We start from the raw sequence: 25,937 nt of genomic DNA, 5'->3' as shown, positions 1-25,937 counted from the left end.
GTTCAACTAAATTATGAATTGTCTGTATTCAATTGTTAGAATAACTTTTGGTTTTTTAGGGCAAACTGCGGGCAGGTGGGAGAAGTGGAACAAAGTTACAGGGATGAGTTAAACTTCTATTTCTTTTTATATATGTCACAAGAGAAGAGAATTAATGTATGTTTCTCTTTAGATCTCTAGAAGTAATGCAGCAATAGCAACATATAATACATATTGGTTATTTACCATTTCTATTTATATCTGATAAGGGACAAAAGGGCAAAATAATGGATGATGTTGTCTGTTTGTAGTAAATTATTATGCTATCCATTAATGCATGAAAAACAATTTTTACTGTTAAGTCTTTAAAAATGTTACAAATGCATTAATTAAATTTTGGTAGATGTTGTAATTTTTGGTTATATTAACCAATTTTAATATTTATATGACAACAACAGCATTAAACTATTTGTGTTTATATATAGGTTTTAATAACAACTCCAAAGGTTTTAGTTCTCAGTTTATCAAGATTACTATTGACATAACATGTTGTTCATCTTATAACTAGACATGAGTAGAGTTGTTACAAGTGGCAACATGGCATATGAACACAAGAGGGGCAAGATTAAAACAAAACTACTGATACATGGCATGATCGATAATCAGAGTACTTTCCTTTTAATAACTCAATGACTCAAATAACACTCGAACTCAAAAGCTAGAAATAACTAACATGGCTGAATTAGTCGGGACAGCAGTTGGAATTAATGACATATTTACAATTATCAGAAGTTACCTCGGCTAGAGGAGGCACACTTAAGGCCTGATAATTTTTTACTGTATCAGTAGAAAATTGTTATACCAGTTCTGGCAATTCACCCATATGGGGTGGTGGATTTGGTTCAGTAGGAATAAAGGAAGAACTGAAAGAGTTTAATTAAAAAAAAGAATCTGAGAGGGTCTGTCAAGGAGAAATTTACAAAGGCGGTTTGGCATGCCAATGTTTTTATGCTACTCTTCCAAATCACGATGAGTTGACTTACCAGAAAAATGGAATCTGATTAAGAAAGTTGCAAATTAAACATGGAACTGGATCAAATCTGTACAATAAGTGTAATAACTATATCACCCAAATAAAAAATAATTAACTTCCCTATCCATAAACACATTAGTCATACTATAAGTATAGTTGCAGAGATATAAGAAGAGAATGTTGCTATCTCTATGCATGCATGAGTTCAGACTTAGTAGACAGATGTAGAGCAATCCAAAAAGAGTATATTGCACAACATAAAACAACAGAATAGCAACAGAATACATAAGAAAGTTATGACCAAGCAATGAATTGCAATTGAAAGATATCAAATTAGCAATCTTCACCTTTAAATATTTCAATGAACAATAGCTAATATTAAGAAAGTAAAATATTTCAATGTTAACATTAGGGATTTTGAGAACTCGGTCGGGTATAATATTAAATGATAATATAAAAAAGTTAAGACATAAATAACTAACAAAGCTGAATTAGTTAGGACGATAGTCAGATAAAAGCAACAACAACAAAGCACAAAGATTCACATCATTTTAGGTAAACCCATCAAATTCTCCAAAGCTTCACATATCAATACTTGCACATTGAAAAAAAAGACAGTGTCGAACAACCAAACATATGAGAGCTGCAAAATATAAGTAGAGTGAAATACATTGAAAACAGTCAAACATGCGAGAGATGAGACTAAGATTATTAACCTTAACCTCTTTACAATTACCATTGTTTATTGATGGGGGTGTGGAGTGCGACTAGATGTTTGCTATGTGTTTATGCTATGTGGTTCTATGGTCTCTATGGCTAGCCTCGACTCCACAATTCCTTTACTTAGGGGCAAGTGTACCACGTTGTATCAAGTAATAAATTTGGTTAAGTCGATGTATTGAATCAGCAGAATTTATATCTACAAGTATTAAACTACTCGATTCTATTTATTATCTAGGAGGTGAATACTTTAGCTTTGGGTTGGGTGACAATTACAACTACTCCTAAGCTATAGTGAGACAAATTTGTATAGTTCAAACTTTAAGGAAGTGATATGGGTGACGATAAGTTACAATATATAATAAACAATATTTCAGAAAACATACGAGTAATAATTTACTCTTGCAAAGACGACTACATGTAAACTGACCAACCCTGTGAAGTGCTTAAATTACGTGGTTCCTCCTAAAGGCGAGTCTAATTCTAGGGATCAAAAATTAGGGCCCGTAAGTTTTGTGGCTTGTCAATTCCTATGGTTTCTAGGTTGTCAATTCCAGTTGGGCAGCACCTATATGGTTCCCAATAGGTTTCAGAGTTCGCAATCAACCTACACAATAGTCAATTATAAGTATCAAAGCAAGTAATAAATATCAACACGTATAGAGAAACCGAAATTGCAAATTATATGCTATAAATATGGAACGTGTAAATGCAGAATACAACCAAGCCTAGTACATAGGAAGAGTGCAAGGTAATTAACAACTAGAAAGGGAAGAAGAATCGGCCCTTGGAACTAGCTAACCGGACTCAAAGTCGTCTCATAGGACTTGGAGGTAGAACTCTCGAGCTTGGTGCATGAGGATGGAACAGAACTTCGACGGAGTAACTAAATGAATGTACAAGCTCTCAAGGTGGTAGAGTTTTATTATAAAAAATCTGACTATCTAAATGAGTGCTAAGAACTCCTATTTATACACATCAAGCTTGGGGGTATAATCATAATTATAGAAGTCTTTGGGATAGCTCACATTTTCCAGTTGATTTTTCGGACCATGCTCCGCTTGGATCAGGACACGCTCCGCGTGAGAGAGGTTTTCCTTATTCGTTGTAGATTTCATACCTTCGAAGACTAGATCCCCAAAGTGTAGACCGGTCCACGCTCCGCGTAGACTAGGGTATGCTCCGTGTGAATGGAGTCCTGGAACTTATCAACTGATCCACACTGCCTCAAGCTCCGCGTGGTGAAGTTACGCTTCGCGTGAATGGAGCTCTAGAACTTATCAACTGATTCACACTGCCTCAAGCTCCGCGTGGCCATGAGTTGACATAGAACGAAGAAAAGGTTGACTATCGTAATTCAGTGGGCAGCGTGTGATGACATGGCACGCTTTGTGTAATGCAAAGCACGCTCCGCGTGGACTGATGTAGATTTTGGCTATTTTCCTTTGTTCTTCGCGTCTTGTGTGTTTAAACTGAAGCTGCAAAACAGGACTACGAACACCGAGATTACTTAACGCTTTATTTGTCTAAAATTGATCAAAAAGTAATGAAAATTATCAGAAGTACAATTTTTACTATTATTTCATTATTTATTCAAAACACACTTATTTTTACAATTAAACTTAATTATTAGCTCAAAATAAATCGTAAATCACGCTAAAAAGATAGGAACAAAATGTTCCTATCAACCGACTCAGACTTTAAAGTTTTACTTGTCCTCAAGTAAAGAAAGTCGAAAGATGAGGGATTGAGATAATTAAAAAAACAAATCTTTGGTTGGTTTAACCAAGTGCGTGATTCCAAAACCAAGATTTTTTGAAAACTTTTCAATGAGCACGTACATATGCGAACAAATTACCATACCCTTTTTGAAACTCCCATGATTAAACTTAATAGGCAATATCAACGGGGATTGATTATTCTCGGAGAGCCCAATTGTACCTCACCAATGTATTTTACTCTATCACATAAATTTTTGGCGGGTTGGTGTTTATACTTACTCAAAATCACACCAAGTTTGCATATTCATCCGGGTTTTTCCATCTTTGTTATGGTCGAACAATATTAAAAATAATCTCGGGTTGGGGTTGTAATGAAGGCGAGGCTTTTTAGTGGTTAGAGGTTAATTTTAGGAACTCGAGTTCGAACACCGAATTTGGTGATTGCATCGTGTCTCTATTGATTTGTCTAGCAAGTAAAAAATGGGTTTTGAAGTTGCTCGGTAGAGCTCGAGAATGCCTATTACTCTCTATATTTTTTCTTTTATTCGGAGAGTGGCACAAAAACGATTTCAAAGATGATTTATACTTCCTTGCTAGAGGCTTTGCTTACTTTAGGTTTTTCGATGCATTTGATTTTATTTGGTATTCGAACAAGAGGAAAAAGGGTTAAATGTTAAATGGATGTTAACAAAGAATTTGGTTAATAGGCTCGATGGGGCTTCCTAAATGTTTATGGAAAATGAGAAAAAATAAACAAGAAAGAATTAGCCTAAGTGAGCTTATTTTATCATCTATTGTCCTTTTTACCAAAACGAATGTACTTACTCGGTATTTAGTGCAAACTCTATCAATTGAGTGAAGCAAAAGCCCTCAAAAATTGTGAAAAAAAAGTAGAGTTCTCGTACGAACTCTTTTAGGCTCAAAATACCTCACGTTAATTTTCGGTTTAATTGTGTACTTTTAAACTCTCGTAAAATTTTCAAAAATTCCGTTTCTATTGCCTTTTTAAGGTTGATTATGGGAATGACTCGTGAGTTTTGGAGCTTTTGTTGAGTGCAAATTTCAACTATTTACAAATTTCCTAATTCCATAATCAAGACCTAAAATTTCTTAACTAAACTGATTCTTCATATTTGAGCGTCTTTTATTTTAAGGACAAATAACAAAACTTTTTAATTTTCCGAGGATAGTGACGCGTTGGAAAAGTTGAGCTAATATTTCAGTTTAATTAATTTTTGTTTTTTTATTTTAATTTTAATTTTTTGTCTATTTCTATTTTAATTTTTTTATTTCTTTAGGTGCGTGTTTTTAAGATGTGTCACGCAGAGCTTGGTTTAGGTTAAGCTCCGTGTGATTCGACTTAAAGCCACGAAGGGTGTCCACAGCTTAGTTTACGCGGAGCTTGGCCAAAGGCACGCTCCGCGTGGACCGAGATTGAACCAATTTTTAGCTCAGAGCTTGATTCACGCGGAGCTTAGCTTAAGACACGCTCCGAGTGGACCAAGTTTTATTGCTAAAACGTGAAATCGAAATACAAAACGAGAAAAATCGACTAAAACACGAATATAAATGGAAAATATATTGAATAAATATAAAAACAAGACATAAAAATAAAAATAAAGTGCAACACAAACGATAGATGTGGCGTTTGCACTTCCCTCCGCATGACAAAAGAACACGTTAATTCCAAAAACGTTTAAAAAACAAAAAACAGAAAAAGGAAAAACACAATATGATACATATATGTAAAGGTTTGAGGGATACAAACCGGTGCTACGTTTATAGTCAGAGTAGCTCGACTTTCTCGACGGGACATTGGTGTCACGGGTCCCGTAGGTCGGTGGATTCACTATGTGTCGGGAGGGCTCCTTGGCAGGGACGTTTTGTGCCTATCTTTTTAGCATGATTTACGGTTTATTTTGAGCTAATAATTAAGTGTAATTATAAAAATAAGTGTGTTTTGAATAAATAGCGAAATGACAATAAAAATCATACTTTTAATAATTTTCATTACATTTGCACCAATTTTAGAAGAATAAAAGCAGCAAGTAATCGCGGTGTTCGTAGTCGTATTTTGCAGGTTCGGGATAAACACACAAGAAATGAGGAACAAAGGAAGAAATAACCAAATTTTAATCTTGCACTACGCGGAGCGTGCCACATCAATGCAGTCCACGCGGAGCGTACTTCAGTCTACGCGGAGCATGGAATGGTGTGAATCAGTTGACAAACTTCAGAACAGGAAACATACGGAGCGTAGCCTTGAGTACATGGAGCGTGAAAGGGTGATGAATCAATGATAAGTTCCAGTACCTCAACCACACGGAGCTTGCCCTGAAACACGTGGAGCGTGGCTGGGTCAACACCTTTTGGTCCAGTCTACGAAAATGTGAAATCTGCAATGAAGTGGGAAAAGTCATTTTACGCGGAGCGTGGCCTGAAAAATCAATAGAAATAGTGTGAATTATTCCAAAGACTTGTGTAATTACGATTATACCCCTGAGCTTGATGTGTATAAATAAGAGTGTTTAGCACTCATTTAGGAATTCAGAATTTTGTGTATTCCTTATGTCACGACGTCGAAGTTCCGTTCCATCCGCATCCACCAAGCTCGAGAGTTCCACCTCCAAGTTGAGACGACTTTGAGTCCGTTTAGCTAGTTCTAAGGGCCGATTCTTCTTCCCTTTTTACTTGTTAATTAGCTTGTACTCTTTCTATATACTAGGCTTGGTTGTATTCCGTATTTACACATTCCACATTTAGAATATATGATTTACAATTTCTATTTCACTATACGTGTTATTCTTTATTACTTACTTTGATACTTATAATTGATTATTGTGTAGGTCACTTATGAGCTCCGAAATCCATTAGGATTCACATAGGTGTTGCCTTACCGGAGTTGATAATCCAAAAACCGTAGGAATTGATGAGCCACCAAACTTACGGGCCCTAGTTTCTGATCCTAAGAATTAGAGTCGCCGTTAGGAGAAATCACGACCTAAGAACCTCACGGAGTTGTTCGGTCTATAGATAGTCGTCTTTACAAGAGTAAATTATTAATCGTATATGTTTCGAATTGTTTGCCATATGTTATAACTTATCACTACCCGTAACACTTCATTAGAGTTTAAACTACACAAGTTTGTTCACCATAGTTTAGGAGTAGTTTATAGTTGTCACCCAACTCAAGTCTAAAGTATTCACCGCTTAGATAATGTATAGAACCGAGTACTTTAATACTTGTAGTTATAAATCATGTGGATTCGATACCCGATCTTAACCGGATTTATTACTTGATACGACGGGGTACACTTGTCCCTACACAGCGTCTAGTAGAGTTAAAGCACGTAGAAAGATCTTAATCGTAACACACACACACAATACTTACTGCTCTACTATAGGCCCCATCAAGTTTTTGGCGCCGTAGCCAGGGATTTATATTTTCTTGCAATATTAGACCCAAACCTTTTATTGTTAGTCTAAGCATTCTTTTTGTATAAATTATTTATATATACTCTTTTTCTAACAACATTCTTTTTGTTCATATCTTCTTATTTATTTATATTTTCTTTAGTTTATGCTCACCCAATCTCGGAGTGGTACTCTTGTTCCTATTGATCTTGAAATTGAACGTACTCTTTGTAGGATCCGGAGAGAAAAGATGACCAACGTCAACAACGAAACCAACCAACCCGAGAACAAGCAAAGGCAACCCAACCAAACCGTGAACAACATCCGAAATGGAGGAGGCAACGACACAATGACAATGATGGAGATTCTAGCTCCACATAGACCACAAAATCGCAATGGATTTGTCACCCCCATCATTTCGGCCAACACATATGAGATCAAGACGAGCATGATCTAATTGATCCAACAACTCAGACAATTTGGAGGAGAACTTCATGGGAACCCTAACGAACATCTTGATAAATTTCTTATGTGTGCCGATACTGATAGCTCCCATTTGTATAGGGTTTTTAGGATCATTTTAGTTTGTTTTTGCTTTATTTCCTTTTAATTTTCATATCGTTTTGTTACCTTTTGGTTAGAATTAATAATTTCCTTTATTTATGGCATTTTCGATGTTTTTAGGGATTTTCAGGGACCTTTCGTGTATTTTCGAACCAGACCAAAGCCCATCGAAGAATTACCGGACTTTTCAGGGACCATCGGAGCACTTTTGGGATTCGTTAGGGACCATTAGAGCATCTTTCGGATGCCCAGGGACTCAAAAGGATAAAAACCGGAGTTTAATCCCCCAAATGAGACCTGTCTCGGCGAGACACAAGCTGTCTCATCGAGACAGGTGTTAGGGATTATTGTCAGTTAATCAACTGTAGCACAGCGGAATTGCGGTTTAAAATTTATTTCTAATCCCTTTAGTTTGATCTTTGTCCGTTAACCATTAATTGAATAAAACCTTTTGGGATCCGTTTAAGGATATAAACATACCCGGACTGTCTCTTCTAGAGACGGCTGAAGAATCCACAAAGTAGTATGATCTCTGTAGTCAGGTGCACAAACAGCTATCGAGCCAGAACCGGTGCTAGTCGAAGCACGAATGAAGAACATGAGAGATTGTGATATTAGCCAAAAGCTTCCTCCACTTTCCTAAGTGGTGGCTGCGGAAATATTAATTGTTTGCCTAAGTAAACATAGGTTGGCCGAATGAATATCTAGGTTAATTAGGTTTAGAGTGTTTTAATTTATATATATAGTGTATTCCTAAACCTAATTGGTTTAGGGTTAATTGGTTAATTACAAAACTAATCCAATCCTAATCTAATTACATAAATAAATACCAATAATATTTAATCTATGCAATTAATTATGATTAGATTAAATTTAATTACCCCAATTAAATGAATAGCACTAATTAATAAATTAACGTATTGATCTAATTAATTATTCACCGAATGCAATTTCATTAATTTACAAATTAACTAATTACACTGCGCAAACTAATTAATCAATTAAATACTCAACACTTAAGACCATTAATTAATTACCTTGATACAAAGTATCAATTAATCAATTTATTAACCACCAATTAATTACCTTGACATTTTACTGTCAATCAATTAATTAATTCTACCTCTCCAATGTACCGTTCTATAAGTTCTAACTCAGATGTTCGATGTGCACGATCCTATGGGACTATCCTTAGCTAGCAGTGGGCTTATGGCTCACAGACAGTAAGTGGGTTCTAGCAAACCATTACTTCCCCTAACTAAGACAGAGTTTCAGCAGTCTAAAGACGCAGAGACCCTGTAGTTATCTCTTAACGTCTTTTACCATTTGATATCGATATTATAAACTAGAGGCATGGCGGCTGTCATCCTCTCTGATGTTTATGATATTTCTTGATCTTAAGTAGATTAATGAATCAGATAAGTAAACTACTTATCAGGGTGTGGCCACACACTTATCAATCTCACTTACCAAGTGGCCTGTGATATCATCTCACTGTTATGTGAGTGATAATTCCATCACTTCACTATCAATACTAATGTGTTCACCTGTTCACCCAATCATACCCGTATTTGGCATCCTGTTACAGACCTGTTAGGCGTATGTCAAAGTGAACCGGATCCCACATTGATATTATAATGAAATCTGGTCTGAAGACAGTTAGAGACCTACTTAAAAAACTAATGATACAACCACCATATAGTTTTCTCGGGCGGATCGATCCAGTCACATGTATACAACATGTATCCATATTCACAACTGACTTATCAAGTGCTATGGCCAGTATCAATTACTACCATACAGTCATCGAATATACAAGTTTGTGGTCCTAATCATTCCCATAATAGAATAGACTTGGGATATGGTTTTACGATTATCAATCAATGGGTTCTCTATTCATATTATAGCACAAGATATAAATGAACTAGATTAATGCCTTTATTAATTTGACACAAATACATTTTATAAGAACCAATGCCTATGAACTAGGGCACACCAACAGTCTCCCACTTGAACTAGTTCCAAGCGGGTATTTCCCTAAACACTATAGATCTAGTACTACCAATTTCCTTGGTAAACTGACCAGCGACATTGTTCTCAGTGTCAACCCTCTACAATGTAATGTCACCGGGTAAGGTGTTACCATCTAAATACGCGTTTGGATCTCTTGTGTGACATGGGATCCAGTGCTTGTGCTATGTCCCAATTATTATCACAGAAAACATCAACTGATCTTAGGAGAGTTTGACCTACTCCTAAATCAGTTATGAACTTCTTAATCCAAACTTCTTCCTCTGCATCATCGCATGCAACGATGTACTTAGCTTCCGTCATAGAATCGGCAATGGTTGGCTACTTTAAGGATCTCCAACTAATGGCATCGTCATTCAGGAGAAATCCATACCCAGTGTAACCTGATATTGCCATTCCTCCTACTCATCAAATACTAAGAAAACCATCCTTGGTACGGTTGAGGTACTTCAGGATTGCCTTGACTATCTTCCAGTGTTCCTTATCGGGATCTGACTGGCACCGACTAGTCATGTTTGGTGCAGCACGCAACATCTGGCCTTGTACATAACATAGAGTACATGATGGATTCTTATCTATGTACGATGTCTGACTCAAGCCTAGAAGACGGTTGGATCTAACCTTGTAGATCTTGATCGGCTTCTCTTAAGTCTTTCATTGTGAAGCATTTACTCAACCACTGCTTGATCTTGCAGTGTTAATATATTGCCTCCAATGAGCAGTATGTCATCGACATACAATATTAGGAAAGTGGATATGCTCCTGCTGAATTTCATATACACACAGGGTTCATCAGAATTCTGTATGAATCTACTTGAAACACCACCTGTATAACCGATTTAGCCTCCTCAATGTTTTGAGGATCTATATCGGTTCCCAAAGCATCCTTAGCATAAACTGCAGGAGTTTGTGAGTCTTGAATCTCAACGAGATCAATATCACTCCCATTGTCTACTTTGGAAAGGAATTCCTTTTCCAAAAAGATTACAAACCTAGCCACGAATGTTTTATTCTCAGCTGGGTTATAGAAGTAATAACCCTTACTTTCCTTAGGGTAACCCACGAACTGGAATTTAACAGATTTGGACTCTAGTTTGCTACTTATCAATTTCTTGACATGTGCATCAAAGCCCCAAATCTTCATGAAGGAAACGTTGGGCTTTCGGCCCGTCCATAATTCATATGGTGTTATTTCAACTGCCTTGCTCGGTGTATTGTTAATTATATGAGTAGCAGTTTTCAAAGCAAATCCCCAAAAGGAGATAGGAAGAGCAGATTGACTCATTATTGAGCGGACCATGTCGAGCAGAGTCATGTTCCTCCTTTTGACACTCCATTCCATTTGGGGTGTACCAGGAGGAGTGAGTTGGGAAACGATCCCACACTCTCTTAAGAATGAGACAAACTCTTGGCTCAAGTATTCACCCCCTCCACTTTCCTAAGTGGTGGCTGCGGAAATATTAATTGTTTGCCTAAGTAAACATAGGTTGGCCGAATGAATATCTAGGTTAATTAGGTTTAGAGTGTTTTAATTTATATATATAGTGTATTCCTAAACCTAATTGGTTTAGGGTCAATTGGTTAATTACAAAACTAATCCAATCCTAATCTAATTACATAAATAAATACCAATAATATTTATTCTATGCAATTAATTATGATTAGATTAAATTTAATTACCCCAATTAAATGAATAGCACTAATTAATAAATTAACGTATTGATCTAATTAATTATTCACCGAATGCAATTTCATTAATTTACAAATTAACTAATTACACCGCGCAAACTAATTAATCAATTAAATACTCAACACTTAAGACCATTAATTAATTACCTTGATACAAAGTATCAATTAATCAATTTATTAACCACCAATTAATTACCTTGACATTTTACTGTCAATCAATTAATTAATTCTATCTCTCCAATGTACCGTTCTATAAGTTCTAACTCAGATGTTCGATGTGCACGATCCTATGGGACTGTCCTTAGCTAGCAGTGGGCTTATGGCTCACAGATAGTAAGTGGGTTCTAGCAAACCATTACTGCCCCTAACTAAGACAGAGTTTCAGTGTCTAAAGACGCAGAGACCCTGTAGTTATCTCTTAACGTCTTTTACCATTTGATATCGATATTATAAACTAGAGGCATGGCGGCTGTCATCCTCTCTGATGTTTATGATATTTCTTGATCTTAAATAGATTAATGAATCAGATAAGTAAACTACTTATCAGGGTATGGCCACACACTTATCAATCTCACTTATCAAGTGGCATGTGATATCATCTCACTGTTATGTGAGTGGTAATTTCATCACTTCACTATCAATACTAATGTGTTCACCTGTTCACCCAATCATACCCATATTTGGCATCCTGTTACAGACCTGTTAGGCGTATGTCAAAGTGAACCGGATCCCACATTGATATTATAATGAAATCTGGTCTGAAGACAGTTAGAGACCTACTTAAGAAAACTAATGACACAACCACCATGTAGTTTTCTCGGGCGGATCGATCCAGTCACATGTATACAACATGTACCCATATTTACAACTAACTTATCAAGTGCTATGGCTAGTATCAATTACTACCATACAGTCATCGAATATACAAGTCTGTGGTCCTAATCATTCCAATGATAGAATAGACTTGGGATATGGTTTTACGATTATCAATCAATGGGTTCTCTATTCATATTATAGCACAAGATACAAATGAACTAGATTAATGCCTTTATTAATGTGACACAAATACATTTTATAAGAACCAATGCCTATGAACTAGGGCACACCAACAACAGGCCCTCGTCTCGTCGAGACAGGCCTTGTCTCGACGAGACGAGGCGAGGGAAGGCGCACCAGCGCCTTCCCCCTTGCTGAAATCCATGGATCGGGCCCAGAAGCCCATTAAAACACTTTGTAAATGCCTATTTTGCCCCCGGAGAGATTAGGGTTTCTCCCCAACTCTATAAATAGGGAGCTAATCTTCATTATTCGGAGAGACGGATTCAATAGGGAGCCATCGTAATGTAGATTTCTAGCTTTTAGTTTTATTTTCCTGCATTCTAGATTAGTTTTATTTCAATTCTTATTTCCTTTCGAAGAAAAATTAATGGGAGAAGCTCGCTATCTTCTATTGTGTAATCGGATCAGACAAACGGGTTCTAGATCTCTCTCTTGCCCTTTTATCTTTTGCTTTTATAATAAATTGAAAATGTTTTCCATTATTCCTATTTCTATGATTGGTTTGTTTATGAACTGATCCCCATCCAATCTAGGATGTGGATGAAATTGATTGTATGAATATGTATGATTAGGGATCTAGGGCATTTGATTGATCAGTTTATGCATGCTTAATGCCTAGATGATGTTAGGAACAGGATATATGCTAGAATGAGCATTGATAATGATCAACTAGCCTGTTTATGTATATAATATGCTTAATGCCTATGACCCTAACATTAAATAGGATTATAGATAGATGAGAACCTGACCATGGAATTGTCTATGCTGAATCTGTGTAAACCTGACCTCGCTAGAGACCACTAGGAGTGCGGCTTCGTGGCTGGGCTACGGCTTTAGCCTTAGTTGACAATGAACCTAATGTTTTGCATGACCTAGGGTATATGCCTAATCAAGCCGTCACCCGAATGCATATGAATAGGTTAGATGAATCTTGATCATATTTGTCTTTCTTATTAGGGAAATTACCGTGAAATCACTGGTAAAACATAATTTTGAACTCCCTAATCCCATACATAGGATTTAATCAAAGGATTCCTCAGTCTAGATTGTCGACCTTCTACCCTGTCAATTGTTCGCTTTATCTTATTATTGCTTTCATTTAGTTAATCAGTTATTCCAAACCCAAACCTTTATCCAAACTCTCTAAACAATTAGATCACTCTAGGTAGATTCACTAGTTATAACAAATAGTCTTTGTGGTTCGATCTCGTGCTTAGCACAGTATTACTTGTTGCGATAGGATACACTTGTCCTATTAAATGCTATATACTTTACAAGCATCAGATACTTCTCGACAAAATGGTGTTCCAGTTGAGGCCGTGCATCCAAAGCTTTTCCCTTTTTCCTTGACAGGCCAAGCTTTGGAGTGGTTGTGATCATTGGAAGCAAGATCGATCACATCATGGGACGAGCTCGAGAAGGAGTTCCTTTCCTATTACTTCCCGCCATCCAAAATGGTTAAGTTAAAGAATGACATCACATCTTTTCGGCAACTCGAATACGAGGCCCTTCACTCAGCTTGGGATAGGTTCCGAAAGTTGCTCCGACCCTCACCATGACATCCCTAAGCACGATCTCGTAAGTACATTCTATCATGGTCTAAATCCTACTAATCGTGCAACTATGGATTCTGCTACAGGAGGGGATTTGTTTAGGAAGTCGAAAAGCGAGGCTTATAAGCTTATCAATGAGTTAGCTAGAAAAAGCGTCCAATGGCAAGAAGATCGGCTTGCCGAACTCTCGCGACATCAAACATTTGTCGTGGAGGGCGAGGCTCCTAAATTTTCCATGGCCGAGATGAACAAGAAGTTAGACGCCTTGATGGCGCAAATGAGCCTCAAAATTTTAGCACATGTCCTGATGTGCTCTCATTACGGTGGCGACCATCACGGTCAAGATTGCCAAGCCGGAAGTCCTTTTGCCAGCGACGCTGAAAGTGTAAGTTATATGGGAGGGAAGCCAAGGTATAGTTCTAACTATAACTCCTACCATAATTCAAATGCTTATCACCACCGTAATAATAATAACAACAGATGGAGGCCTCAACACCAACACCTGAATTTGTCATATGGAAACAACCAAAACGTGTTGAAGCCCCCATCCGGATTTAATAGTGAATACAAGGAGCACGGATTGGACCAATCCCCAAATGCCCAAGGAGGCCAAAACTCTCAACCTCCTAGCAACGTGTAAGACCCTACGACAATTAGTCTTCTTAAAGAAATATCTTCATGTCTTGCTGATAATGAAGCATTTTGCAGGGATTTGGGGCACCAAGTGGCCCAATTAAATCGTCAACAACAAGAGAGACGACAAGGGTCTCTCCCGACCAACACCGAACAAAAACCATGACCAAAGAATCAGGAGTCTGTGCAAGTGATCACGCTCCGAAGTGGTAAGGGTTTGGAACCACCGGTTCCAAAGGCGATATCAACCGCTCCATAAGTAAGTAACGAACTGGAAGAGGTAAGCAACCCCGGTTCGGACCTAAAATTTTTAACTTCCTCGGATAATAATAAAAGTGCTAGTGATCCAATTGGGCTTATGTACCTAAGCTCCCGTTCCCACAAAGATTAAAGAAAGAAAAATTGGATCACCAATACGGTAAGTTTTTAGAAAGTTTTAAGAAACTTTATATAAACATTCCATTCACGGAGGCATTAGAACAAATGCCCACTTACGCGAAGTTTCTTAAAGAAATCCTTGCCAAAAAGAGGAAGTTAGAACAAAATGAAACGGTAGCACTTACGAAGGAATGCTCCACGATAATCATGAACAAACTCCCGCCTAAGCTCAAAGACTTAGGGAGCTTCTCCATCCCGTGCACAATCGGGAATGTTGAGTTTAGTAGATCTTTATGTGATTTAGGTGCTAGTATTAATCTAATGCCTTTATTTGTTTTTAGGAAGCTCGGATTGGGAGAGCCAAAACCTACCAATATGATGCTTCAATTGGCTGATAGATCACTTGCCCGGCCAAAGGGAGTAGTGGAGGATGTCTTAATGAAGGTGGGCAAATTCATCTTCCCCGCCAACTTTGTAATGCTCGACATGGCGGAAGATGACTCGGTACCTATCCTCCTAGGTAGACCATTTCTTGCAACCGGAAGAACTCTTATAGACGTTCACGAAGGTAAGCTTATACTTCGGTTACAAGATAAAGAGGTAGTGTTCAATGTCTACAACTCCATAAAATTTTCCTCTAACACCATGGAAGATTGTAATTTTTAAACTCTTTAGACCCTATTGATGTTTTTGTTGAAGATTTGTATGATAGGTGTCCTATAGAGGCCTCTTCGGGTCCAATTGGTAATGAGCACGTGGATGAGGAGCCATTAAACAAGCCCTTTGAATACTCCTTCGAAATAGAGCAATGTTTGTGGGCAAAGAATCGGTTTGAGGGTTTGGACCGGGATAGTAAAGCAAAACCAAAGTCCTCTCTAGAAGAGCCCCCAACTTTGCAACTTACACCTTTGCCTCCTAATTTAAAATGTCTTTTTGCAACCTCCTAAATTCTTACCGGTTGTTATATCTTCTCTTTTGATAGAGGACATGATGGAAGCATTACTCGCGGTGTTACAAAAACACAAGGGAGCATTTGGATGGACTATTCACGACATCAAGGGAATTAGCCCCACCATTTGCACACACCGCATCTTTATAGAGGACGAAGTCAAACCCTTTGTGCAACCATAATAACAACTCAACCCCAATATGAAAGAGGTAGTGAAAGCCGAGGTAATTAAACTCCTCGACGCAGGTATAATCTTTCCTACCTCCGATAGTCAATGGGTAAGTCTGGTCCAATGTGTTCCTAAAAAAGGGGGCACAACGGTAACGGAAAATGATCAAGGGGAATTAATCCCCACAATAAAGGTAACGGGATGGTGGGTATGCATAGACTATAGAAAAATTAACGAAGCCACCTGCAAATATCATTTTCCATTGCCGTTCATTGACCAAATGTTGGAAAGAGTGGCCGAACATAAATTCTTTTGTACCTTGGATGGTTTATCCGGCTATATGCAAATTCCCGTTGATCCTTCGAATCAAGACAAGACGCCATTCACATATCCTTATGGGACAATTGCATATAGGCGGATTCCATTCAGGCTATGTAACGCTCCCGCCACCTTTCAACGTTGCATGACCGCCATATTTTTCAAGATGATTGAGGACTTCATGGAAGTCTTCATTGATGATTTTTTTTGTTTTTGGGTCATCCTTCGAAAGTTGTTTAAACAATCTTGATAAAGTTCTTCAAAGATGTGAGGAGACTAATCTTGCTCTTGGTTGGGAGAAGTGTCAATTTATGGTTCAAGATTATATAGTACTAGGACATGAGGTGTCCGGGAAGGGAATTACGGTCGAATTTTATCTGGTCGCTAAATTCGGTCGCTAACTAGCTTTTTTTCTTGTATTGATCAGACAATGGTTTGTTTATAAGACGAAAACATTTTAGTGCAATAACTATAATTTATAGGCAACATCTTATACAGTTGAATCATCGATAATCTTGTTTGTTTGTTTTTTCCTAACATTATGATAACATAAGCTTACCTTATGTTGCCGAACGTCCATCCTCTCTGAATCTGATTCCACAGACTTCCACCATAACTGGTACCTTCATTGGAAGTCAAACTTAAACTAATGAGTAAAGTTACTCTAGATTAAAATTAATAAGAGTGAACTTAAGCAGATGCTCAATTAACATTTAGATCGATACGAAAACAGACATACAATTGATATTAAAAAAATGATAACACTCAAAAGTTAGCAAGACTGCACATGTTTAGATTCACATACCATATGATACAAACAAATGATGTATGTTCGTCAGTTTCTTCAACATCAATGCTCTCTTCATAAAAAGTCCTAGGCAATTATTTTGATTATGCTATAGAAGACATCAGATTTAATAGTTGTTACTTGTGAATTTTTTAAGGCAGGTTGGTCCATGCTATTGAACATATGAAACTACTGCATGGTTCCTCTAGTAATGCTATAATACATGATGTTAAAAGATGAGCGAGAGAGATCTGAGAAACACAGAAATGAAGATTTAATTAGAGATAGGAATTCCCAGTTCATAAACCTGAAATGAAATACAGGTACAAAAGCATCAAAGAGCAATGAAAAGGAAAACCCAAAAGAAAAAAGTAGTAAACAAAAATTATTCATAAATAGGAAGCCCAGCATGAGCATTCCAAATCAAAAGGATCGGGGCTACAAAGAGAACCATATTTCCATTATGGGAGTCTCTATCAAGAGTAAAGATAACAAAAATATTTGTTTTCTTATAATGTACATGTATGATCACTGAAGTAACACTTGAAAGGAAAACAAAGACTCACACTTAACACTTGATTGTCTATCATTAATGTAGGTTGGGTGTGTTCTGATAATCCAAATGCATTGTTTTTTCCTCTCCCTCCTCTCTAGAGGGGGAATTCATATATTGAAAACCTAAAGACACAAAAGAAGCCATATAGATGTCACTTGTGAATCGAAATAGAACTGAAATATTGAAATTGAAAATAACAGCATAAGTAAAGCCAGCCATTGGTAAATCTAAGGTATAACTGCATAACCTGTGACAGGCAGAGGATGCTGAATTCTGGTTTGTAATATCCAGAGAATACAGGCAGAGGATGAAATTAAGCAAATAGAGCCCCATACCTTAAATTAAATCAGTAACTTTAGATCAAATAAATGCAGAAGAATAAGAAAACACAGAACCGATATTAATGAACAAAAATAAGAAAAAAAACAAATTACCTTCGCTAAAAGAACTGATGAACTTGAAAAAAAAATAGAGGACACCACTTCGATGGCCTATATAAAAAAAGAATAATCAGTTCACGTAATTTCAATAGACGAAGAAAGCACAAAACCTCTACTCAAGGGAAATAGTACAAAAGGATTAAAATTGTGAGCAAGGTATGGAGAGGATTGATAGGAGGACACAAAACCTATGAAGAAAGCAAAAGCCATCTGAAAACCAAAGCAGATGTAGGTGAGAAAGTTAAAAAAAGAAATGAAGAACGGGAAACTCAAACCTCATGAAGAGACCGATCCCAAAGGAAGCATGAAAGAGAGAAGATGCTCACTTCGGTGAATCGGACGGAAGCAGAAATCACTATAATAAGAAGCTTGCAAATATTTCGGCAACAACAGAGGCCATGATAGGAAAAAAATCGACAGAAATCTTCTCTAAAGAGAGCAGAGAAGAAGAAAGCCATTGACAAAGGAGAGAAAAAGAGAGAACCCAAAAGAAAGGCACATATTTCTAGATAGGATTTGAGGTGCTCATGCCATCATAAACAAACCAGAACACAAAAAAGGTAAGAAACCTATTCAGTATTTCAGATCCTTCTGACTTGCATATCACAACAATTGAAGTTAGGTTTGAGAGAATCAAAAGAGGAGACACAGGAGGAATGGAAGATTTCAATCAGGAAAAATGAAATGGAAAAGAAATAATAGAACAGGGAGTACCTCATATCTGAAGAAAAGAACAGGTGAACTTGGAGAACGAGGGATCAAAACAAACTGATGAAGATGAGGGAAGCCAGGCAGATCAAGAGAGTGAAATTGTAAGAGAGAGTTTTTCTTTGGGAAAGATAGGAACGAAGACAGAAGGGGAGAAGGCACAGAAATCGAGGACATATAAATGACATCGTTTTACTAGCAGTAGCTGAGATTTTTTAGTGATTTCAAAGGATAAAATTGTAAACTGTGCTAAAAGGTAACATTGGAAAAAATTTGGCACAAAATTGCCAATTTTACTGTTCCAGTCTTTCACTTTTATAGTTATATATAATATAACTAGTTTTTTACCCGTGTGATGCACAGATTCATCTTAACATATAAATATTAATAAAAATATAATTTAATAAATATAATTATTGATATAAATGTGTTATATAAATTAAATATTATTATTTTATTTTCACATTTACTTTAAATAATCTTTTTATAGATAAATATAATAATATAATAAAAATTAATATATTATATATTATTTTATAATTTTTATCAGTAAAAAATGAGAAAGTGACAACTCAGCTCCATCGTTACTGTTTTATATTATATATATAGATATGCAGAGAATTAGAGAGATTTTAGGGATTGATTTAAATTCTGTAGAACTCTTAAATATAGTACGGATAAAATAATCTTTTTATAGATAAGTACAATAATATAATTAAAATTAATATATTATATATTATTTTTTATTTTTTATCAGTAAAAAAGGAGGAAGTGACAGCTCAGCTCCATCGTTACTGTTTTATATTATATATAGATATGCAGAGAATTAGAGAGATTTTAGGGATTAATTTAAATTATGTAGAACTCTTAGATATAGTACGGATAAAAAAAATCTTTTTATCGATAAATACAATAATATAATTAAAATTAATATATTATATATTATATTATATTTTTTTATCAGTAAAAAAGAAGAAAGTGGCACCTCAGTTCCATCATTACTGTTTTATATTATATATAGATATGCAGGGAATTAGAAAGATTTTATGGATTAATTTAAATTGGCAAAAAGCATCCTGATGCTCCTGATCTTTCATTGTTTTGTGTATTAAACCCTCGATCTTTTATTTAGACACATTGAGCCCCTGATCTTTTATTATTTGGTGCATTAAGCCCTCGATCTTTCATTTAAATACATTGAGCCCTTGATCTTTCATATATGGGTGTATTAGGTCCTTCCATAAATCAATTCACATAAGGGTGTATTAAGGGCCTGTTTGGTTCAACTAGAAGTGTTCAACGATCGGTTCGGTCTGAAAACCGAACCGAACCAAAATAACCGAATACCGAATAACATCTAAAATAAAACCGAACCTAATCAATTGGTTCAATTATGTTGTTGTACTAAAATAATTAATATTTTATGATAATATTACAATATTAATTATCTTATTAGTTTAGTTATCAATTATCAATTTATCATTAATTTAGCTATCTATTAACCCTTTCAAAAAAAAAAAGCTATCTATTATCAATTTATTATAATATTAGGATATTATCAATTTACCATAATTGTTACGTATTAATTGATGTACTGTAAGTAATTACTTTAAAAACATACTGTAAGTAATTACCTTTAAATGTTTAATAATATTCATGAATTTAGTTAGTAGTACGGTTATTTTTTTTTTTTTTTGGTAGAAAGTAGTACGGTTATTTAAGTTTAGGATCATGAAATTTTAATGTACATATTTTAAATATAATATAAACTAATAATTTATTAATAATTTATTTTATAAATGATGAAACCGAATACCAAACTGAACCGAACCAAAATCAGTTTGGTTCGGTTCAGTTTGTTAATATAAATCAGTTAGGTTCGTTTTTATTTTAAGTGTTATTCGGTATTCGGTTATTTCGGTTTGGTTCGGTTCGGTTTTCAGACCGAACCGATCGTTGAACACTCCTAGTTGAACCAAACAGGTCCTTAATACACTCATATGTGAATTAATTTATAGAAGGGCCTAATACACGCATATATGAAAGATCAATGGCTCAATGTGTCTAAATGAAAGATCGAGGGCTTAATGCACCAAACAATGAAAGATCAGGGGCTCAATGTATCTAAATAAAAGATCGAGGGCTTAATACACAAAATAATGAAAGATCAGGGACCTGAAGATGCTTTTTGCCATTTAAATTCTATAGAACTCTTGTAATTGCATCTTCATTGCTTTCGGTTCCTCTTTTTCCTTTGTTCTCGGAATTGTCATCTCATATCTGTAATTGGAAGTTTAATGGCTCATAATTTTACAATACGTTTGCTCCTATACAAATACAACAATTAAGCAACTTTTACCTCTAAGAAGTGGAGGTTCAAGACTATGAGTACACATTGATATTCTCACAATTGAGAAACAATGAGTAAAATAGTCAAACTTTACAAAGACAACACTAAAACAACGATAAACCCGTATTGAACGGCATTTCTAGCATACTATTGATATGATGTCTGATAGCAAATCTATTGTAAAGATTGAATTTCAAAGGGCTAAGTATCAGCCATTTTAGAAGAAAGTTTAAGATTTTAACTTACATGTAATCATCAAAATACTCATTATAATTGTTTCATTCAACCTGCAAAATTTAAATAGAAAAAATCAGCCATAAGATACTCCCTTCGGTCCATAATAGAAGTTTTTTAAGGTTAATGCACACTAATTAAGAAATGCAATTAATTTTAAGTAAAAGACTTTGTTACCCTTGTAATAATTGCATCCTCTAGGAACTTTATCTATTCTCAAGACAAAAAAGTCAACTTAAATATGGGTATATTTGGTAAAAGTAAATTAATGTGTTTAGATTTAAGCAAAATGTCATGTATTGTGGAACCAAAAAACCCTCTAGAAAGACTTCTATTGTGGACCGAAGGGAGTACTGTATATATATTAGGAGAAATTCGAGCATCTTAAAGCTAAGGGCTGCAATTTGCTAGGTTTATATTTTCTTTAGGTTTATATTTTAATGTAGATTCATTTTTGGTGCTTGATTTATTTATTTATAAGCTCTTGACTCTTTACTGAAGAGTTTGCATTTTGATTTAGTAAAAGCGCCAATGCAGTGTATTGTTCTTGTGAAAGCTTTCTAATCATATTATATATTTCTACATTGTCTATTTTTTAGTGATTTCAAAGGATAAAATTGTAAACTGTGCTAAAAGGTAACATTGGAAAAAATTTGGCACAAAATTGCCAATTTTACTGTTCCAGTCTTCCACTTTTATAGTATATATAATATAATTTTCTAAAACAGTTACACTAGTTTTATATTGAGTTACAAATCAATAATTAAATATCCAATGAAAATTCAATACAACTGAATATTTGTTTGTATCTTCAATTGAAGGTCTAGTGCAGAAATGGACGCCTCTCAAGCAGAGATGAAAGGGTAATGTGTCTTAGTTTGTGTAAATGGATTGTCAGGTTTTCGGATTGTTCTCAGCAATTGTTAATTTTGTTTGTTGTCTTCAATTGAAGGTAGAATTCGGAATTGGAGGCCCCTCAAGTAGAGATGAAACAGTAATGGTTTTTAGTCTGTATAGATCGATTGTTAGGTTTTGGGATTGTTCTCTGCAGTTGTTAATTTTGTTTGTTCTCTTCAATTGAAGGTCCAATGTGGAAATGGAGGCCGCTCAAGTAGAGATGAAACAGTAATGTTTCTTGCTCTGTATAAATGGATTGTTGGGTTTTAGGATTGTTCTCTGCAATTGTTAATTTTGTTAATGATCCTGAGTTTGTATAAATGGGTTTGTTAGGATTTGGGATTGTTCTCTACAATTGTTAATTTTGTTTGTTCTCTTTAATTGCAGGTTGGATGAGGAAATAGACTCCTCTAAAATAGAGTTGTCTGGGTAATGTTTCTTAGTTTGTATAGGGTTTCGGATCGTTCTCTGCAATTATTAATTTTGTTTGTTCTCTTTAATTGAAGGTGTGATGAGGAAACGGAAGCTTCTGAATATTGGTAATGTTTCTTAGTTTGTATAAATAGGTTGTTAGGATTTGGGATTGTCGTTTGCAATTGTTAATTTTTTTTTGGTTCTCTTCATTGAAGCTCGGATGAGGAAGAGGATAGATTTGTTTGGGTAATGTTTCTTAGTTTGTATAAATGGATTGTTAGTGTTTGGGATTTTCAGTGTCTATCAATCAACTAATAAAGGTTTGGTTTCTTCTTCCCAAAGCTTCCAATTAGCTATTAATGTTTAAGAACACTACAGGTATCGCGTCCCTGAGCTTACCGCTGCAGAATACGCTGCAGAAGCCATAGAGTGGGACAGGATACGACATGGATTAAAGGTTGGAATCTGTTATTTCTGTTGCAAGTATTTAATTAATATAAAACAACATGGATTAGAGGTTGGAATCTGTTGCAAGTATTTAATTAATTATTTTCAGGATCCCCGTTTTGAAGTTGTGCAAGGCTTAGGTTGTAGGCGTGTACTTGGATATCTGCCTGGACGTGAGGATTTAGGAGTTAGAGACCACTGCCATGTCAGCTTCTATGCAAAACCCACAAACTCTAATTCTAATTGCAGTAATGAAGAAAAACTACTCATCTTTGCTGAACTGGGTGACAGTGGTTATAAGCAATTCAGGCTTGATTACCTGTGGGTATCAAAGCCTGATGATCCTGGTAAGCCTCATCTTTTCCTCTTTGAATATACTATAGGCATTCTCTTTCTTGAGTCTCATTAATTAATTTGCAGAAATAACCTTTGGATGTGGTTTTTGTCCACCTGAAAAGGAGTACCCTCATCCTATTGCTACAGATGCTGATCATTATCATACTGCTCAAATTGTTTATCCGTGTCCCGAATCCACCAAACAACAAGAGTTGGCTAAATTATTCCAACCCAAAGCGAAAAACCATCAAAAAGACGGTAAGGTTGTAGGGCGAATTCGAATTCGAACGGTATATGATTTCAAGGAGCTTGACCAGTGGTAAAGTTTCTTATTTGCACTACTTATATACTTCACTAATTTTCTTGTTTTCCTCAATTTTAATTTATCTGTTCAGTTTTTACTATGAATGATTATACTAACAAACTTTCTATGTATAAAAACAGTTCCTTTAGCCCTGAGCTTTCGGATCGTGAATATGCTGAGCACGCCTTAAAATGCATAAATATGAAGGAGGTTTGGATCTTCTCTCTTTCTCTCTCTCTCTTATGTGCATTCTAAAAAACTTTTGTATTTTGTCTAGGATGTTGGGTTTGAACTCGTAGACACCTTGGGTGCGAAACGTCAACTGTTACTGATGCTACCTGATGGGTATTCACATTGGTGTCACGTCTGCTTCACTGCTAAACCGAAAAATGGAGATCATGATGCCTCTCTGGCTACCTTCTTTGTCGAACTGCAGGACCCGGCAGTAGAGGAGTTTCGTCTGTGTACCTATAATAAATTCATGGATGGTGGTAATGCTCATAATATATAACCACTTGTAGTACATTATAAATCCAAACTTTGATTCTTCTTTTCCGAATTGATATGAAAATATGAGTTGCTAATGAACTTTGCAGATAAGATTCAACAAGGTTGCGGAATTTGTCCACAAAATGAAAAGTTTCCTCATCCTCCTACAATTTCATACAAGGCTGGTAAATTTCCACTCTGTTAATTAAATTTTAGTGCTAAAAGATTAGTATGAGGTTTTGACATTAATGGATGTAAGACATAATAATAATAATAATAATAAAAGGTATTTTTGGACTTAATCTTTTAGTTTAATTGGCTCTTGATATGGTATGAGAACATGTTAGATCAATTAGATATGGTATTAGAACATGTTAGACCAATTAGTTGAGGGTTCAAATTTTGGCAAGATATGTTGTACACCTTTCAAGCTCAAGGAGCATTCATCGTGTGAAGGGTGCATTAAAAATAATAATGAAACTTAGTTTTGGTCCTTATTTTATGAGCTTGGTAATGACTATGGATCCCTTTGTTTAGTAGACTACTTTGTAATGATTAATGTAATGCATTGCCAATCCAACCTCAACTTGTTTCAATTACTCTAGTTTGAAAAATAAGTGAATCATGTGTATATTGAAATATCAACATTGATTTTTATGTGGAAGTATCTAGCAAATTAGACTAATCTAAGTTCTAGATTAATCTATTTGAAATATCTAAAATTAGTCATAAAAATCTTTAAAATGTGGTTCTAATTTATACAAGTTTAAGGCTATGATTTGTACAAGTTTGTGGATGAGATTTGTACAAATTTGTGGTTTAAATTGGTTCCATCTTAGTATAAATAGGTAGTGAGGTTGTGAGTTTTGTGTGTGGAAAAATTGAGTTAAAGCTATATAGTTAAGTGATGTGAGTGAGTTCTTGATGAGAGTTGTGAAGAGTTATATATTCTTGTAAAATCATCTTTCAATAAATCTTATTTTTATTAAAATTAAGTCTTCCATTATTAACAAGTGGTATCAGAGCGGGCGGCTAGGGACCGGTACGTGGTCGAGTGCAAGCAAGCGGTCAGGGACCGGGAGTCAGGTGCTTCAAAAGTTCGCGATCCGGGATCGTGGTGGTACGAGGTATTTCTAGCGCGCAGTCCGGGACTGTAAAAATTATTGGTCGGTGTTACTTGGTTAATTAAAGGAGATAACCAAGTCGTGATGGCAGACATGTCTACCTCGGTAAGCACTCTTGAAAAACTCAATAATAATAATTATAGTACTTAGAGTACTCGTATGCAATTTTATTTGCTCGGCCAAGATTTGTGGGAGACTGTTGGAGGAAACGAAACAGCGCCTCCGACGGAACAAAGTGACCTTAAGAAATGGAAGGTCAAGTGTGGTAAAGCTATGTATGCTTTATCAATTTCGGTGGAGGACGATTTGCTACAACGCATCAAGGATGCTAAAAACCCCAAAGAAGCATGGGACACTCTTGCCGGATTATTTGCAAGAACGAACGATGCCAAGCTCCAACAACTCGAGAACGAGTTACTGTCGGTCTCGCAAAACGACATGACGGTGAGTCAATACTTTACTAAAGTTAAAACTTTATGTAAAGAAATTTCAAAATTGGATCCTGAAAATAAAATTACTGAAACAAGAATGAGAAGAATAATAGTCCATGGGTTGCGTCCCGAATTTAACTCGCTTGTTACGGCAACCCGTGGATGGGCTAAAGAGCCAAGTTTAAATGAATTAGAAAATACCTTGGCTAA

At 35.8% G+C, this 25,937-nt stretch overlaps 2 protein-coding genes across 12 annotated transcripts in view; one reads left to right on the top strand and one right to left on the bottom strand.

Annotated features, from left to right (window-relative positions):
• Nucleotides 1-18,897, bottom strand: part of LOC136235451 (uncharacterized) — a 40,157-nt gene extending 21,260 nt beyond the window's left edge. Inside the window, exons 1-6 of one of the 9 annotated variants that reach the window (XR_010691804.1) lie at nucleotides 17,988-18,035; nucleotides 17,801-17,888; nucleotides 17,564-17,675; nucleotides 17,016-17,248; nucleotides 16,770-16,833; nucleotides 632-1,079 (exon numbers count right to left, since the gene is read on the bottom strand). Coding sequence is in view for 1 of the 9 variants with exons in the window: in XM_066025125.1 (XP_065881197.1) it covers nucleotides 16,770-16,833; nucleotides 17,801-17,888; nucleotides 17,988-18,044; nucleotides 18,708-18,878 (380 nt within the window). In the remaining 8 variants the exon portion in view is untranslated. Of the gene's footprint in view, nucleotides 1-631; nucleotides 1,080-2,363; nucleotides 3,224-5,430; nucleotides 5,850-7,911; nucleotides 8,082-16,769; nucleotides 16,834-17,015; nucleotides 17,249-17,563; nucleotides 17,676-17,800; nucleotides 17,889-17,987; nucleotides 18,045-18,707 lie in introns of those variants that run through there. The other 8 variants (XR_010691799.1, XR_010691797.1, XR_010691802.1 and 5 more) reach the window with 8 other exon arrangements.
• A 3,130-nt stretch (nucleotides 18,898-22,027) lies between these two features.
• LOC136234698 (uncharacterized) lies at nucleotides 22,028-25,381 on the top strand. 3 transcript variants are annotated; one of them, XM_066024171.1, is made up of 12 exons: nucleotides 22,028-22,148; nucleotides 22,238-22,279; nucleotides 22,369-22,410; nucleotides 22,570-22,611; nucleotides 22,689-22,721; nucleotides 22,975-23,053; nucleotides 23,153-23,390; nucleotides 23,464-23,698; nucleotides 23,824-23,893; nucleotides 23,961-24,174; nucleotides 24,280-24,357; nucleotides 25,196-25,380. In XM_066024171.1, exons 2-12 carry the CDS (start codon nucleotides 22,272-22,274, stop codon nucleotides 25,327-25,329), a joined length of 1,173 nt encoding a protein of 390 aa, XP_065880243.1. In that variant the 5' UTR covers nucleotides 22,028-22,148; nucleotides 22,238-22,271; the 3' UTR covers nucleotides 25,330-25,380. The 3 variants fall into 3 exon arrangements, with proteins under 3 accessions (XP_065880243.1, XP_065880241.1, XP_065880242.1); XM_066024169.1 differs by having other exon boundaries at nucleotides 25,187-25,380; XM_066024170.1 differs by having other exon boundaries at nucleotides 22,042-22,148; nucleotides 22,242-22,279; nucleotides 25,187-25,381.
• The last annotated feature ends 556 nt before the right edge of the window (nucleotides 25,382-25,937 follow it).

This window comes from Euphorbia lathyris, chromosome 7 (genome assembly GCF_963576675.1).
Source record: "Euphorbia lathyris chromosome 7, ddEupLath1.1, whole genome shotgun sequence".
In the NCBI taxonomy this organism is placed as follows: Eukaryota; Viridiplantae; Streptophyta; class Magnoliopsida; order Malpighiales; family Euphorbiaceae; genus Euphorbia; species Euphorbia lathyris.
Note: the sequence above shows the minus strand (reverse complement) of the source record. Positions and strands in the feature narration are given on the sequence as shown.